Raw genomic sequence first — 15249 nt, forward strand, 5'->3', positions numbered from 1 at the left:
CCTGCGATACTGATCCGTTTGAGCTGAAATTTTGCGAGTATTTTCATGAGGAAATTTGGAACAACTTTGGTATTCAACCCAGGAGCTAAATCAGAAAGGAAAAAGAGGATAAAATCCGAACTAGCTGCTGCCTTCAGCTTTTCACAGATCACTGATAGTTCACAATAGTAGCATTAGGGATTCATTACATCCAACATCCTCTCATTTCTACTTGGTTACTTATAACATCAGTACTAAGGGGGTTACTCAACTCTAAGTTAGCTTAGTAGCCATGATCCAAAAGTAGGCTACACTAAGAGGACTCTACAAAAGCTAGAAAACCGCGCCTCGGTCTACATGTTGACCGATGCCTCACTCGCCGCGGGAGTGTGAACCTCAACCGGTGCGGGCTGCGGTGCCTGGTCCTCGGAGTCCATCTCTGAAATGCCCTCGATCTCCTGGGGCTCTTCCTCATCGTCCACCTGCATCTCGTCGGGTGGTGCGTGAAGGGCATCCTGCGCGTGCTGTATCGCGTGGAGCTGCCCCTGGGCCTCGTCCAACTCAAGCTGCAGGTCGTGAAACTGGTCCTCTAGGAAGTTGATCGTAGCGTCACGATCCGACACCGTGTCCTGAAGCTCGTGAACCTGACCGTGGAGCTGAGCGATAAGAGTAGCCCTGCTCTCGAGCTCGGTACTAGCCTCCTGAAGCTGCCCATCTCTCAGCTGGACCGCCAGGTGCAAGGCCTGAGCGTGGTCCACCAACTGAGCGACGGCGTAACTCTGGTAAGTGTGAAGTCTGTAAAGACCGTCCAAGCACATCGCTGTCGTCTGAAGTGCCCCGACCGGGTCAAGGGTAGCGACCACGTCCACGTGTGCCATCCGGTCGAGCCAAAGCGGGTCTGCCGGGTCAGGTGCAGGGAACAACCCGAACGCGGTCAGAACCACCTCCAGAGGGTGTGAAGAGCAAAAAGTGATCATCGCCCTCATGGCGGTAAGCTCCCAAGTGTCCAGAAGGTAGTGACCGACCACCTGAGTCACGATCGGCTCCCACCCGTTGAGCGGGTGCTGCGGGATCACCATCGTCACACTGCAGCGACGAACTCCGTCCTCCACAAACTCGTGGCCATCGTAAACCGGTGGCTGGAGGTAACCGGCTGCACTCAAAAGCTCCCAAAGACGGCGGGGAAAACCGTCCCAGTGCAAGCAAGCGGAGTGCACGTGCCCCTGCGCATCAACAACCAGCAGCTCCTCCATCTGTCCCAAATAAAGACCGATGGATCAGCCGATGGTAATAAGGAATAGCTGACTCTGGACAGAGAAAGAAATTGTCAAAATGATAGATATTTTGTTCCAAAAATTCTCAAAAATTTACACAAGCTCCCTAGGATAACCAGGAAAAATTAATCTAGTCAACACTAAGATCAATTCGGACTCTAAGGGGGTGATATGCTCAGGTTTTCAGAGTGACGTCAACCAGAAAAACTGGGTGTCCAGAGAGGGGGTATTTTGACCATAATTCTCAAACCAGTTGTCAATAATTATTCAAATTTTTATGGTAAGATCACCACTTAGTTTTCTACAACTTTCGTATTGAACGATTTTTCGTTTGAACAACTTATGAGTGTAGAAAATTTTCAGTTGTCCAGACTGTTCAGAGTTAACTGTTTTACACAGGGTTGATCTAAAATCCCAAATACCAATCTAGAAGGCTTACAAAATTTTCAAAAATTTACAAGAGGTTGGTAACTTAAGGAAAATCATTTCGTCTTACTATCCCAAGTCGATTTGAATGATTTAACAGAGGATTAAAATTCGTGGAAACCAATTTCCCTGATTTTGCAGACTATCTAGATGCTCCTTAAGACAAGTTTTTAGCCAATTTGATTGGGATTTCTTCCAAGGACTTCTTTGTTAACCATTTTGAGGATGAATGCAGAACCTATACGTCCTCACCAAGAAAAGAATTGCCAAGTAATCTTGGTCTTACGCAAATGACTTTGGTGGCATACATATTACGTCTCTCACTATATAGCTACTCGATATAGCTAGATAGCCTATAATTCGTTTTCGAGTTAGCGTACCTGCAGAAAATTGACAATAGATAGATTGAACCTTCCGTGCCAGCACTCACGAAAGCGTTCCCATACATTACCGATCTCTATAGAACTAGCATCCATACAATTACCGCCGTATGGACAATGTTAAGCATACGTCATCGAAATAACATATTGACTGAGTACCGTCTTTGACGGGGAAATGAATTCCAATTTCGAACCATTACTCCCCATATATTCAATCGAAGTTGGTATATGGGCAGCAGCTCAAGTAGGCCACTGCTTGAGCTCCAGCGTTCGGCTCGCATCACCGACGGGAAGGTCAGACTCCCTCAGCTGACTAAGTAAGCGTACCTCCATGGCGACGATGTAGTTGCAGAATTTAAATTGCAGAATTTAAATACTGAAAAGTAATGTGCTGGAAGTTAGCCATACAATATAAGCCACCTAATTGTACCCATAAAATCCCCTAGAGCTTTACGTCCTAGACTTGTCCTTGGAGATCCTAACTCTTTCAAGAAAACTTCAGTAGTTTCTAAGTCAAGTTTTAATTTGTTGTTTCGAAAACCGAGGCTGTCATCTCTGGTAGGCTGTCTGCGAGCTCTGATGCCAGCTGTGGTGGAACCACCCAAACTAACTGGGCCCGGGTGCACTGATCTTTGTTGCTAAGCAACTCTGACCCAAATTGGCACTCACCGGTAGTTCCTCAAGTGAAGCCTCGATAAAAGCCACGCTATTCCAGGATCAGCAGACAACACTCACACGAAGGTGAGCCCAGAGATTACAACACAGAACATTTCATACATCTCAGAGTGATTGCAGCGGAAAAGAAATTTATTACAAACCATGTTCAGAATAGTAAAGTACTACAGAGTTCCATCTACTCAATTATTCAAGTTTCAAAGTTCAGCGGAAGCAATAAAAGATAACTAGCGAAATAACGTGACGCATCGATAAAGCCCGTACGAATGCGTCACTCAGCGGGAGGGTGATTAGCACCAGCTGAAGGGCCATCCCACTCAACAGACCAACCCGGAAGCAAGGTACAAGGCCAAGTAAGACTTGCAAACAGATCCTCAAAGTTAGTATCTGAAAAACAGTGCCACAAGCAAGGCTGAGTATACTAATACTCAGCAAGACTGACCCGTCTCCGGATATAACATAGTCCGATAACTAGACATGCAAAGCTTTTTGGTTGGTGGGGTTTGTTTGCCAAAAACGCCACTGAGAGTTTATCCTTATTTTCAGGTTTTAATTAGCCATATTCTAGTTGGATTAACCATTCTAAATTTGCAACTAACTCTACACAAACATGGTAGAACAACTATTTAGTCATCCAGCAGTATTATCATCATCATGTTTCACTTGTTACTCTGTGAGACCGAAAGCATTAAGCAATCTCATGCCGTGAGAGGCGGACGATTCTGAATCGGATTTCAACCTGGCCAGGGGAACCTAGACCACACGCATGCGGATCGACTTCGCTCCCGCCCACGCTACTTTTCCCCTTTCTTTCCAGTCCGTGGATCCGGAACACCCTCCCCGACTACAGAGTCCGACCACTCTGTACCCATACGTCGCGACAAAACTATAAACCCTACTTCTACCAGGAGGGTGCGAGATCGTTCCACTCGCCGGTCCAATCAGGTACTTAAGCTTACTGATTACCATATTTCTCTGTATGTGGCTAGTACTTTCAAACGCTTAACGAAATGAGCCACACACCGCGACCTTAGCCATTTTTGACTATACCAGCGGGGTATCACAACTACACAACCCCGCCCGTTGTCCTTACATTTCAACAGGAATTAAAGTCAGTACAATTCCTATTTGCTCGCGAGAGGCAGGAAACCACTCGACTTCTACCGTACCTATTTAGCATGGCAACTAGTCGATAAAAGATCCGGTAACAAACATAGGTTCCTAGGGATCATGCATCTAGGGTTTTCGATCAACGCCTAGAAAACTTAAATGCGGAAAACAAAATATTACGATACATCAATAATTAGATAGCGGAAAGATAATTTGGAAAAATAGTGGGATGATGCTTCGGGGCTTGCCTTCTTGGGCACTGTCAGGCAGAAAAACCTCTGGGGCTTGGCCCAGGTCTTGAGACAAGTTAGCACAATTCAGATTAACCTCCTGCTCCGCACGAGAGTCCGCGGGCACCAGTTCGTAGTCACGGTCCGCGAGATTAACCGTTTCTATATGCAATGCAAGATTATGAGTTATTCATGGATAACAATTTCTTTCCTTCACGATAAAGTTGTAGTTCAACAAAGTTGATTTAGTGATGGTTTTACTTTTCATTTCATGGGCAGTTATTTATAGAGTAGTAAACCTAACTACGTTTCTTCATGAATGAGTGGGGGTTTGGTTTGTTTTTCCAACATTAGAACATAGCATGCTTTCATTATTTCATAACCACAAAATTACTAATGAGCTATTGATGAAAAACTAAATTATCTCAGATCCAAACTTAAACATTCATGGTATAAATTTCAGCATCTAACTATAAAGCAAAAACTATAACTATTCATGCAAGTGGATTACTCTAGTTGCTTCATCTTTTTGTACAGAATGTTTAATACAGGTTCTGGTGCTACAAATTTTACGAGAGCAACTTCATAGCATATACTCAGCACTGAAATTGTTCCAGATTTTATACACTTATACAACAGGGGTGACAAAAAGAACAAAAACAGCAAGCCATTTACAAAGATTAAATCTACAGAAAGTTTTACTAGGGATATGGTTCTCAAATTTTTACCAGAGCCTATTCATGAGATAAACATACACCAAAAAAATTATCGAGCTTTATAACTACCAGATAAATTAGTTATGCATCTAATTTAACATGAATTAGCATAAATTCCTCAAGGTGCATTTAACCAGTACTGCATATGAACTTTTTATTACAGATAGAACATACTCTAAACAAGATTATGCCCAAAAATCATGATCAGAAACAATGTAGATTACTCAGAACAAAAAATAGTAAAACTAGCCCTGAGATAATAAGCATGATTATTCACCAAAGCAAAACTCAGTAACTGCAGCTCAAAATTTTTAGACAAGAACACAGAGCTAAAAAGAGACTTCAGAATTAAATATAGATTTTTCTGAGCCTAAGAACTATATATGAAGAATTAAGTTGATTAAACAAGCATAAATCATGGTGTATAGCAAATGAACTCTAATAAATCTGAAATTTATGGATTAACAAGATTTAAGTTATACATGTATGAAGTAAAAATTCCATAGCAAGTTCATGTGCATATTCTCCAGTATTAAATCGAGGAAGCTAGCAACAGATTAGAGAATCTTGATTGTTCCAACATGATAACTATTTTGGTTGGGTGTCATCTTTTTACTGTGATCTTAAAATTCCATTAGTGATAACATATCCAAAAAACAATGTCATTTGCTGAGTAGAACTTCATGAACATGCATAAGGTGGTTTTCTTATTCTTTTTCTCAGATTAAAATCGGTTGAGTTTCAGCCGATGTGACTGTTACAAAATTTGTAGATTTTGTTGCAAGGATTCCAAATCAGTTTAGTTTACATTTTTCTGATTTTTCTGTGATTTGTTTCGCATTTTAGAATTTCACTGATATACACTGGAAAACTTGCAGAAACACCCTTGAACGAAAAAAAGAAATTACAACCGGGTCCTTCGCCGGCCTTCTCCGCCGTGGCATCTTGCCGGTGGTGTTTTGCGATGCAGGGCTTACCGGGGCTGCCACGGGGAGGCGCGTGAGAGAGAAGGGATCGAGGAACACCTACCCTGGTCGACGTTCGAGTGTTTGGTGCACGCGTTCGAGCTCGTCGGCGTCAATGGCGGGTCGGTTGTTCGGTTCGCCGGCGCTGGAGGTGAAGGAGGGCTCGGGGTAGGGGAACAGGGCGCGCACGAGCACGGCATGAGCTTGTGGATGCTTCTGGGGTAGCTGTCGTGCTCGGTCTCCCTCGGAGCTGGCCGGTCCGCGGTGAGCCCGAACTCGCCGGCGGCGGCGCAAAAGGGGAACGGCGTCGGGAGGAGGATTTGGTTCGATTCCGCGCGCGTGGAGCTCTAATGGAAGGTGGAGAAGCTGCTGCGGTGGTTGGAGGGGGCAATGCAGGGCTGGGTTAGCCGGTCCGCGCGAGCTGGATCTCGGCGGCCATGGCGGAGCGGTGGGAGGAGGAAGAAGGAGGAGAAGGCGCGCGACGGTGGAGTTCTGGGGGTCTTTATAGGCCAAGGAACTCCTGGGCGAGGGATGTAGTGACTAGGGGCGGTCGATTTGGGTCAGGGGCGCACGACGGCGAGCGAGCGGAGCTGCCAGCGGCACGGCGCAGGGCGGGGGGTGTCGTGGCGGCTCGGGGAGCGGCCTGGGACGCGTGTGCGCGTGAGGAGCTGCCAAGAGGCGGGCCAGGTGGCGCTGGGGAACTTCCCGGGTCCATTTGGCCACGGGCGCGCGGTGGACGAAGTCCACCGGCGGCATACGGCGGGCGGCGGGCGAAACAGAGCCAGCCAGGAGAGAGAGATGGAGATAGGGGCTCTTTTGCGATTTCTGATCATTCCAGGGACCTCTCGGTAATATAAAAATATCTCCTATTTAGAGGGTTCAAATGAAAAAGTGTTGAATACCAATCTTGCATAACTTTTCAAGATCTACAACTTTCATGTTATGCAAATTTTCATTTGAAACTCACATTTTGAACTATTTGTACATTTGCAAATTTGCACAAAAGAACTTTAGTTTTAATTAGCTTTTGACTTGATTTTGGCTGAAGTTCAATTGAGCACATGTCAATTGAAGTACCTCTCATGAGCCAACTAAAATTTTGTGCACATTTTTGCATTAAATTTTGAGTAGCTTTTCACTCCTTTTTCTTTCTCTTTTAATTTCTTTTGTATGATTTGTCTTTTATTTGACCCTTTCTCTTTGAATTAATTTCCCAAATTTTTCTTTTTAGTTTAACTAAGGTACATTGATTGTATTTAAAAGCACTGACACCTGAAGTGTCACATTAATAACAGAATTAAATCCCTCGAGTTGTGCAGCCATAGATTCCAGTAGCAAGGAATTTCTTACTAATATTATCATTGATTTGCTTTTGGCCGTACACTAGGTCCTTTAATGTGGGCTGAAAACTGTTATTGAAGTTTATACCTTGTTGTTGACCGAAGGGGAGGTTGGGCTTGGAGTTCCAACCTGCTGAGGATGAAATCCTGGGTTGGGATTGTTTTTGCTCCCAACGAAGTTCACATCCTCTTGAGTTAATGGGCACGAGGTGGCTGAGTGCCCAGTCTCGCCACATGTTTCACATGTCATACGAGACTCCGAAACCTGATTAACCACCTGATGCGGAGATTCCAGCTTCTTCATCAGAAGTTCCAATTTGGCAGCTAACATATCGACCGTGTCGATCTGATGCACGCCCCTAGGACGGGTTGGCTGCCTTTCTCCTTTCCAACTTTGGTTGGAAGCTATCTTGTCAATCAGCGCCTTTGCTCCCGCAACATCGAGAGAAAGGAAGGAACCACCCGCTGCTGCGTCGACGTGGTCCTAGGCTTGCTGATTCAGGCCATGGAAGAGGCTCTGAATGATCAGCCACTCTTCCATGCCGTGGTGTGGGCATGCTTGAATGTACTCCTAGAGATGCTCCCAGACTTCCGGGATGCTCGCATCTGGTAATTGCTGAATTCCGGTAATCCTGTTCTGGAGGGCATTGGTCTTTCCCACTGGAAAGTATTTTGCTAGGAATGCATTCGAACAAGCTTCCCATGTAGTGAAAGCTTCCTTGTTGGAATAGAACCACGTCTTGGCCTTCCCGAGCAGTGAGAACGAGAACAGACGAAGACGAACATCATCCAGTGTAGTTCCTCTGGGGTTGATGGTGTTACTCACCTCCAGGAAGTTCTGGAGATGGGCATTGGCATCCTCGGATGTCTTTCCGCAAAACGGACTTGCTTGGACTATGTTCATGAGTCCGGTCTTCAGCTCAAAGCCGTCATTGCCTGCTTGGTTGACGTTCAATCCAGTAGGAATGTGGCTACTGGACGGGGCAAAAAACTGATGGAGAGTCTTCTGAGCCATAGATGAAGATGCTGAAGTGGAGGGTAAACTGACGGGCCAAGTGAGTCTCTTCTGAGGTGGGACGACGTGGCGTCTCACGATTCTCCCAATTCTTTCTGGATTTGGGTTGTAGTTACTTGGTAGGTCGAAACCGGACATGCACTGCTCTGCATCAATCAAAAGATAGTGAGAGCAATGGTAAGCCCGCTAGGGTTAGCGGCGACAAACTAGTAGAGTTTATCAAACTATCTACGATATCTTTAGCCAACTGCTTCCCCGGCAGCGGCGCCAGAAATGCTTATTGGCATTTCTTATGCCTGATAGAATAGATATTCTGCAAGTGCACAGAATCATCGCTGTAGCATTTTACCTTGGAGTATTCCAGGGTATCGTATTTTTCCTCAAGAAAGCACTATGGTAAAGAGTATCGTAAATCGAGTGATAACCGTACTAGCTTAATCGTCCAAATAACTAGACGGGGGTAAGCCAGAAAGGTAAGTGATATAAATGGTCAGGCAATGACCGAGTGACACACGGAGATTCAACTCCTTAGGGAGGTAGCAGCTGGGAGGACAATGAGTGAGATAAGACTCCTGATACACTTCTGAACTATCGAGCTAGCCTCTCTAGATCAGACTGAACACCTAACTAGTTCTCGGGAAAGCAGAGCTTACTTCGGCGGCTGGAAGAGGAAGGACTTCAGAAAGGGATGAGAGGGGAGTCCAACGGCAACCTGCACTACTGCTATGAAAACACCCGAACATGGTGGACTACAAAGGACGGATAGGGCTGTCACCACCTACCGACTACCACAACGGTTCCGTGGGGTGGAACACACTTTCTAGCTAACACTAAGGTCAGACATCATGCCTGCACTCGGTGTTAGGATTGCTCTCGAGGCCTTCGAGAGAAATCCCCCTCAACCTAGAGAACTAACTTGAGATACTCTAGTCCGGGCGAGAAAACCCTTAAGATAAGATCCCGATCACTAAGAAAGATAACTTAGTCTAAGCTAAAGGATAACTTTCGCGCTCAAGATGAACACTCAGACTTGAGTAAATAAAAGACAGCGGAAAGTAAAGCTGACTCGGAAAAGTAAAGAAGATAGCTTATATTAATAATGTCAAAAGAAAGATACAAGAACTATACCAGACTTCCGACGACTCTGGAATCCCGAGCAAGCTCGACTCGACTCTAACTCCCAAGCTACTAACCTACTCTAGAAAGTACAAGTGAAGAGAGAAGAGCTCCAATGGTGTGTGTTGAAGTGATGGATGGTGCCTTCTATTTATAGCCTTCCAAGGTCGGTTCACGGTCGGTACTGCAGTTGGTGTCGGTTGTAAGCAGGTAAGACAGTTGAGCTTAGCTTCCATGCCAAGACCCAGCCTGAGGAGCTTCCAAGTGGGGCCGGCCGGCCTCCCCTATGCCATCCGGCCTGGGGGTCCCGCCACGTGTCCACCGACTTTTGGACAGCGGCTCTGATCTTCTCCTGGAGGCGATTGACAGTTGCTTTTGATCCACGCGTGCATGTGCTAGGCCGGCCGGCCTAGGAGAGGTTGGTCGGCCTCCCTCTGGCTCATCTCGTCCCTCTGTTGCACCAACCTTGCACTTGTACGCTTGTGATCGTCCCTGGGTGCTGGATTGCTGACCTGGACACGAGTTTGCACTAAATGGTGGGTCCTTTGATCCTTGTGCAAGCCTTTCGGTCCATTCGATTAAACCAAGACCCTGTCCTCGACTCAGGGCATCATGGTTGTGCCACATTGCCACTGGATCGAAGCCGGGGCCGTGTCTTTAGAGGTGCCAGGCCGGCCGGCCTAGGAGAGGCCGGTCGGCCTGGGTTTTTGCCCAAATTTGCTCAATTTTTGTACACCTGCTCCTGAAATCAAAACTCATCCAAAACTTGTGGAACTCGTTAGAAATAAATAAAATATGAATGGGACATAATGTAAAGCTCATGTTATTCCTGAGAAGTTGACGGCTAGAATGTGAATTTATGGCCGTCAACACCTCTCTTTCTCGATGACGTGATCCGGAATCCATGGTTAACACTTAACCCAAGCATGGCCATGCATTTCTTGATCCGATCACTCGAGGGCCCAGAGATATCTCTCACAAGTAAAGAGGGGGAAATTGCATCTTGATTAACCATGCCTCACAACATGCTTCTCGACAAACCCGAAAGCTACCTTTATGATTGCCTAGTTACGGAACAACGTTTGATAGCCCCTAGGTAGGTCGATTAACATATTGAGAACATTCGTCAATCTCAGGTCTAAGGACAAAGCGTACACATTGCATAAAGCGAGAACCATGTCTAATGTTGGGTTAGTCCAGCTACATGTCATACATGTGCCCACATTATTGGTCTGACATCTCCATGTCCATGACTTGTGAAATATAGTCATCAACCAATACATGTACTTGTCTAATATTCATGTGTGTCCTCACATGAACTCCGACAAAGGACATCTTTTAGAATAACCACACAAGTAAAGAGTCTCACAAATAATTCACATAATTGTCAATCAATAAAAGTAGCCACTGTTGGATATTCAATAAACACAATACAGATCATGGATATTATGGAATACAATCATCACTATGATTGCCTCTAGGGCATATCTCCAATAGTCTCCCACTTGCACTAGAGTCAATCTAAAATGTACCTAATACCCATTGCTCTTGTATGCGTCTCATGCATAGGCTAAGGGAGAGGTTTTGTCAACTGATATTGAAACGTTCAATTTCGTGTGTATTTTGCATATCTTGATTTCACCCCGTTCAATGAACTCCCTAATAAGATGAAATCGCCGCATAACGTCTTTGCTCTTGTGGTGATTCCTTGGCTTCTTTGCTTGCGCAATGGCTCCACTATTATCACAGTAGAGATCCAGTGGGCTGGAGGCATTAGGGAACACACTAAGCTCAATAAGGAAATTCCTTGTCCAAACACCTTCTTTCGCAGCTTCTGAAGCCACGATGTACTCAGCCTCTGTTGTAGAATCGACCACTGTCTCCTGTTTGGAACTCTTCTAGCTAACCGCACCACCATTTATTACAAACACGAAACCAATTGAGACTTTGAATCATCTTTGTCGATTTGGAAACTAGCATCGGTGTAACCAGTTACAACGAGCTCCTGCTCACCTCCATAGACTAGGAACACATCCTTATTCTTCTCAAATACTTAAGAATGTTTTTCACATCTGTACAGTAATTCTCACCTGGATCAGACTGATATCTGCTCACAACACAGAGCATATGAAACATCTAGGCGAGTACTTATCATTTCATACATGATAGAACCAATTGCCGAGGCATATGTGTCGGTGTTTTACCATCACATCTACCTACGGATACCCTTAAGTAGATGAATGATCGTGGGAAGTCGCTGAGATCAAGAACACGATGGTAGAAGAAACACAAAGGTTTAGACAGGTTCGGACCGCGAGTTGCGCAATACCCTACGTACTGTTGGCTGGTTTGTATTTTTCTTGGGTGGTTATGGTGTGAATATATACTTTGCAGTTGCCTGCCCTTATATAGGCTGTAGGAGCAGGGTTACATGAAACCCTATATCGATATGATCCTAGGAGTCTATCCCGAGTACTACTCGGGTGGTTTCCTTCTATACTAACTAGTTACATGACGCATGGGTATGAGACATGTCTTATCCCATACACACTACTGATCCGCGCCGCGTCAGTTACCTCGTGGCTCAGGGTCTGACAAGCCCTCGAGCTCTTCGCAGCCGAGTAGTCGCAAGTCTTCGAGTACTTCTGAAGCCGTCGTCGAGTAGTCTCTGAACTCCACGTAGAGCATGCCCACCAAGTACTTCTTGAATTGCACCGAGGCTGTGTGGTGCTCCTACTCGAGTAGTCTTGACACCCTCGGGTAAAATTCTTCATATATGTAGAGTACGATGATTAATCGCACTCCATATGCAGTAGCCCCCAAGTCTTAGGTTGAATCGAAGATTTTAGGCTAAGGGTCCATCTTGATTCTTGAATTCAATCAAATGTATTTTAAATATTTTTGAAAAACAAATTTTAGGCTAAGGGTCCCCAGTAGCCTCGAGCCTTGTATCTGAATCCTATAATTTGGAAAGAAGGATCTGAGACATCGTGGCATATTTGGAGTACTTTTATTTTTACATGTACCAGGTAATATTTTAACAAAATTACCAACCTCTTTTTTCGGAATAATATCCCTGAAAAAATGACCTTATGTAAGTTTAAACAGGAAATACACCGCTTGGCATCCCATTGTATTTACAGAATTGCCACTAATTAGGTTATAAAACCTGATTTGGTGTTTGCAAATTTTTACCTCTGCCGCCACCATTGCTCTTTGCCTTTGCCTCCTTGGCTCCTTAGCTTCCAAGAGGAAACATTGCTAGTTTCCCAATAGCCCTAGTCCCCGAGTGTCAAGAACTTTAAGGCTTTAGGATGGAGACACCCGGAGATTCTTGCCATGGAGAGAAAGGAAAGTGTGAGGGGGACGAGCAAGCGGAAAAGGAACCATCATGGGTTCAACCGTTCAAGTGCTCTGAAGATGATTTGCAAAGTTTGGTTAAGAGGTGCCTTCTGCAGCCGAAGGATGCCATCCACTGGCGGAGTGCCATAGGAGAGATTTCCCCATCTATTAGTGATTCTTAAATTGTTTTACTCAATTCCTTTTTAGAGCACGGCCTCGCATTTCCGGCTAGTGATTTTCTACGGGGTCTTTTGTATTATTATGGGATTCAAATCTATCATCTGGCCCCATAGTCAATCCTGCATATCGACGTTTTCGTTCACTTCTGAGAAACTTTTCTGGTCATCGAACCTCATTGCCAGTTGTTTCAGAGTTTATACACTTTGACTCCGTTGCCGTCTTCTAAAGAGATAGGAAGTATTGGGTATGCAGATCTGCAACTGCGCTCGGATATGGTTGATAAGTACTTGGAATGGCCTGCGAATCTGCGATCCATTTAGATCTAGAGTGGAAGAGCAGTTGGTTTTATATTAGCAATCCATCTCCTGCGCTGCCCGAGTTCTCCTTTTAGCCTCCTACATATTTTCGCGAGTGGTTTTTGAAGAATAGTCCTAGTACTGAAGGCCAAGTAGAGGAATTGTTGGGCCATACATTCTGCTTGCGGGAAATGAGAGCGACTGCCGCCTCTGTCCTCTTTAATTGGATTCAGCGCAGAGTTCAGCCTCTGCAGAAGCGTGAGAATTTTGGATTCCAGTACCAAGGAAGTGAAGATAGTTCTCTGTTGTCTGCAGAACAAATGGAACGGACTTCAGGATTGAGAATAATCCGAAGCATATTTCCAGATCAGCTCAGTGTTTCATATGTGCCCACTGTCTTTCGAGCCAATAATCCTCGTTCTCAGGTGAAATTTAACTTCTCGACTACTTTTTGTAGCTTGTATGTGCGCCTCGAAGAATTTTCACATGAACTTGTTGTCTTGTGCAGGCAGATGTGGGGGTTTTCAAGAGCGGTCCTCTCATCCCTGACTATACTCAGGCAAAGAACCAGAGGAACATCTATATGCCTGTGGATGTCAATATTGATGAGCCAATAATTGAGGAAGACCCGATATCGTCATCGGACGAGTCGCCAAATAGCCCTTCACGCGAAGGTCGCGACAAAAGGTTAATTCCTCAAAGTGATCTCTGACTGTGTTTACATGAGTAGTTATTTATTTAAGCAGTTTTGTAGAGTTCTGGTGCCTTCAGGGGCTCCCAGATCTGCTGATGAAACATCAACGGGTTATGGGCCAGAGTGCAAGTGGTTGTAGCTACTAGCAGTACCTCCACTCATTGTGACGGAACCGCCAAATTAAATCTCTAATCAAGCGGAATGACCGTAATTTGAACACATCGGGCGCATTAGCTTAACGGCTTAATTTGGCGATCCTTTCTCAACCCACGACCCGATCGAAACGTCACAGGTAGTCCCACGCGAAGGTGGGCGCAGATGGTACAAGCACGGCATATTACTTGAAAATATAAACTCAATGAAAACGAAACAATAAGTTTTACAAACCGAGTTCAAATATATTCAATTAATTTATAAAACTTTACAATAGATGGTCTGAAGTTCGAAATCAAAAGATCCTACATCTATTCTAACTATCACCAGTTTTGAACCTTCTCGACCGGTCGGACCGGTTCACCCAACCGGTCGGACCGGTCAGCACTATACTGCCGCCTCCACCGGTCAGACCGGTCCCACGGGCCGGTCAGACCAGTCTGCGCAAAACAGAGAGGCTGAACACTCTGCCCTCGAGTGTACAACCCAACAATCCCCTAACCTAAGGGTCTCGCTCTACCACCTCCCACCCCTCTGCATCCCGGCGGATGAACTTGACACAGCAGGGGCAGAAGTCGACGTCCCGATGGCCTGAAATAATTGTGGCAACAAACCCTGAGTATACTAATACTCAGCAAGGCTTACCCGACCAGTGGGTATAATTTAGCCCACATACATAGATATGCACGGTATTTGGCTGGTGGTTATTTTTGCAGAAAGAGCGACTAAAGTAATTCCTTACTTTTATTATTTTAGCTACAGGTTCTATATAAATTAACTCTCATTTAATATTTGCATAGACTCACTATAGCAATCATGGTGAGGCAAACAAAAATAATTCAATGTGCTCAATATTTTATATACTATACATAATTCACATTCTAACATTTTGCTACGATGCAGCAAAGAGATCAAGGCCCTCATGACCGCGAGACACGGCGAATCGATCCGATTTAACCTTACAAGGTGGACCTAACCAACACGGCACGCATTTGCCCCGTCGGACTATACATGCCAACAATTCCCCTCCCTGCCTCGAACTACAGAACCGCCCCACCTTCATATAGTCAGCCGAGCCCTACGAGAGACCACCAAAAGTAAACATATACATCCCGATTCTCCGCGGCCACTCGACTCACCCTAAGGGATGGGTAGAAGTTCTGTACTTTCGAAACAAAGCAGTACTCGGCTTACCGGTTTCGACTACCTCCTACTCCCGGCATGCGGTTAGTACAATTCAATCCCTGATCAACACTGCCGATAACGACCGGTCCTTAATCGACTCAGACAGGGCTAAGGCACCCAGGAACCCTGTCCTGCGGCCATACCTATATATCATCCCCGCCCAGTCTCACATC

General features: G+C 45.3%; 1 protein-coding gene across 2 annotated transcripts; it reads left to right on the top strand.

Moving 5' to 3' along the window:
- Positions 1–12436: 12436 nt before the first annotated feature.
- Positions 12437–13900, top strand: LOC120668694. Of its 2 annotated transcripts, none has more exons than XM_039948446.1 (3): positions 12437–13469; positions 13553–13731; positions 13791–13900. In XM_039948446.1, the coding sequence occupies exons 1-3, from the start codon at positions 13236–13238 to the stop codon at positions 13882–13884; spliced, it is 507 nt and encodes a 168-aa protein (XP_039804380.1). In that variant the 5' UTR covers positions 12437–13235; the 3' UTR covers positions 13885–13900. The 2 variants fall into 2 exon arrangements, with proteins under 2 accessions (XP_039804380.1, XP_039804381.1); XM_039948447.1 differs by having other exon boundaries at positions 13799–13900.
- The last annotated feature ends 1349 nt before the right edge of the window (positions 13901–15249 follow it).

Source organism: Panicum virgatum, chromosome 4N (assembly GCF_016808335.1).
Source record: "Panicum virgatum strain AP13 chromosome 4N, P.virgatum_v5, whole genome shotgun sequence".
NCBI classification, from domain to species: domain Eukaryota; kingdom Viridiplantae; phylum Streptophyta; class Magnoliopsida; order Poales; family Poaceae; genus Panicum; species Panicum virgatum.

Coding starts and splice junctions, on each gene's coding strand:
- LOC120668694 (XM_039948446.1), top strand. CDS start 13,236: ATGAGAGCGACTGCCGCCTCTGTCCTCTTTAATTGGATTCAGCGCAGA. Junction 13,470..13,552: donor CCAATAATCCTCGTTCTCAG/GTGAAATTTAAC, acceptor TGTCTTGTGCAG/GCAGATGTGGGGGTTTTCAA. Junction 13,732..13,790: donor CGCGAAGGTCGCGACAAAAG/GTTAATTCCTCA, acceptor TTATTTAAGCAG/TTTTGTAGAGTTCTGGTGCC.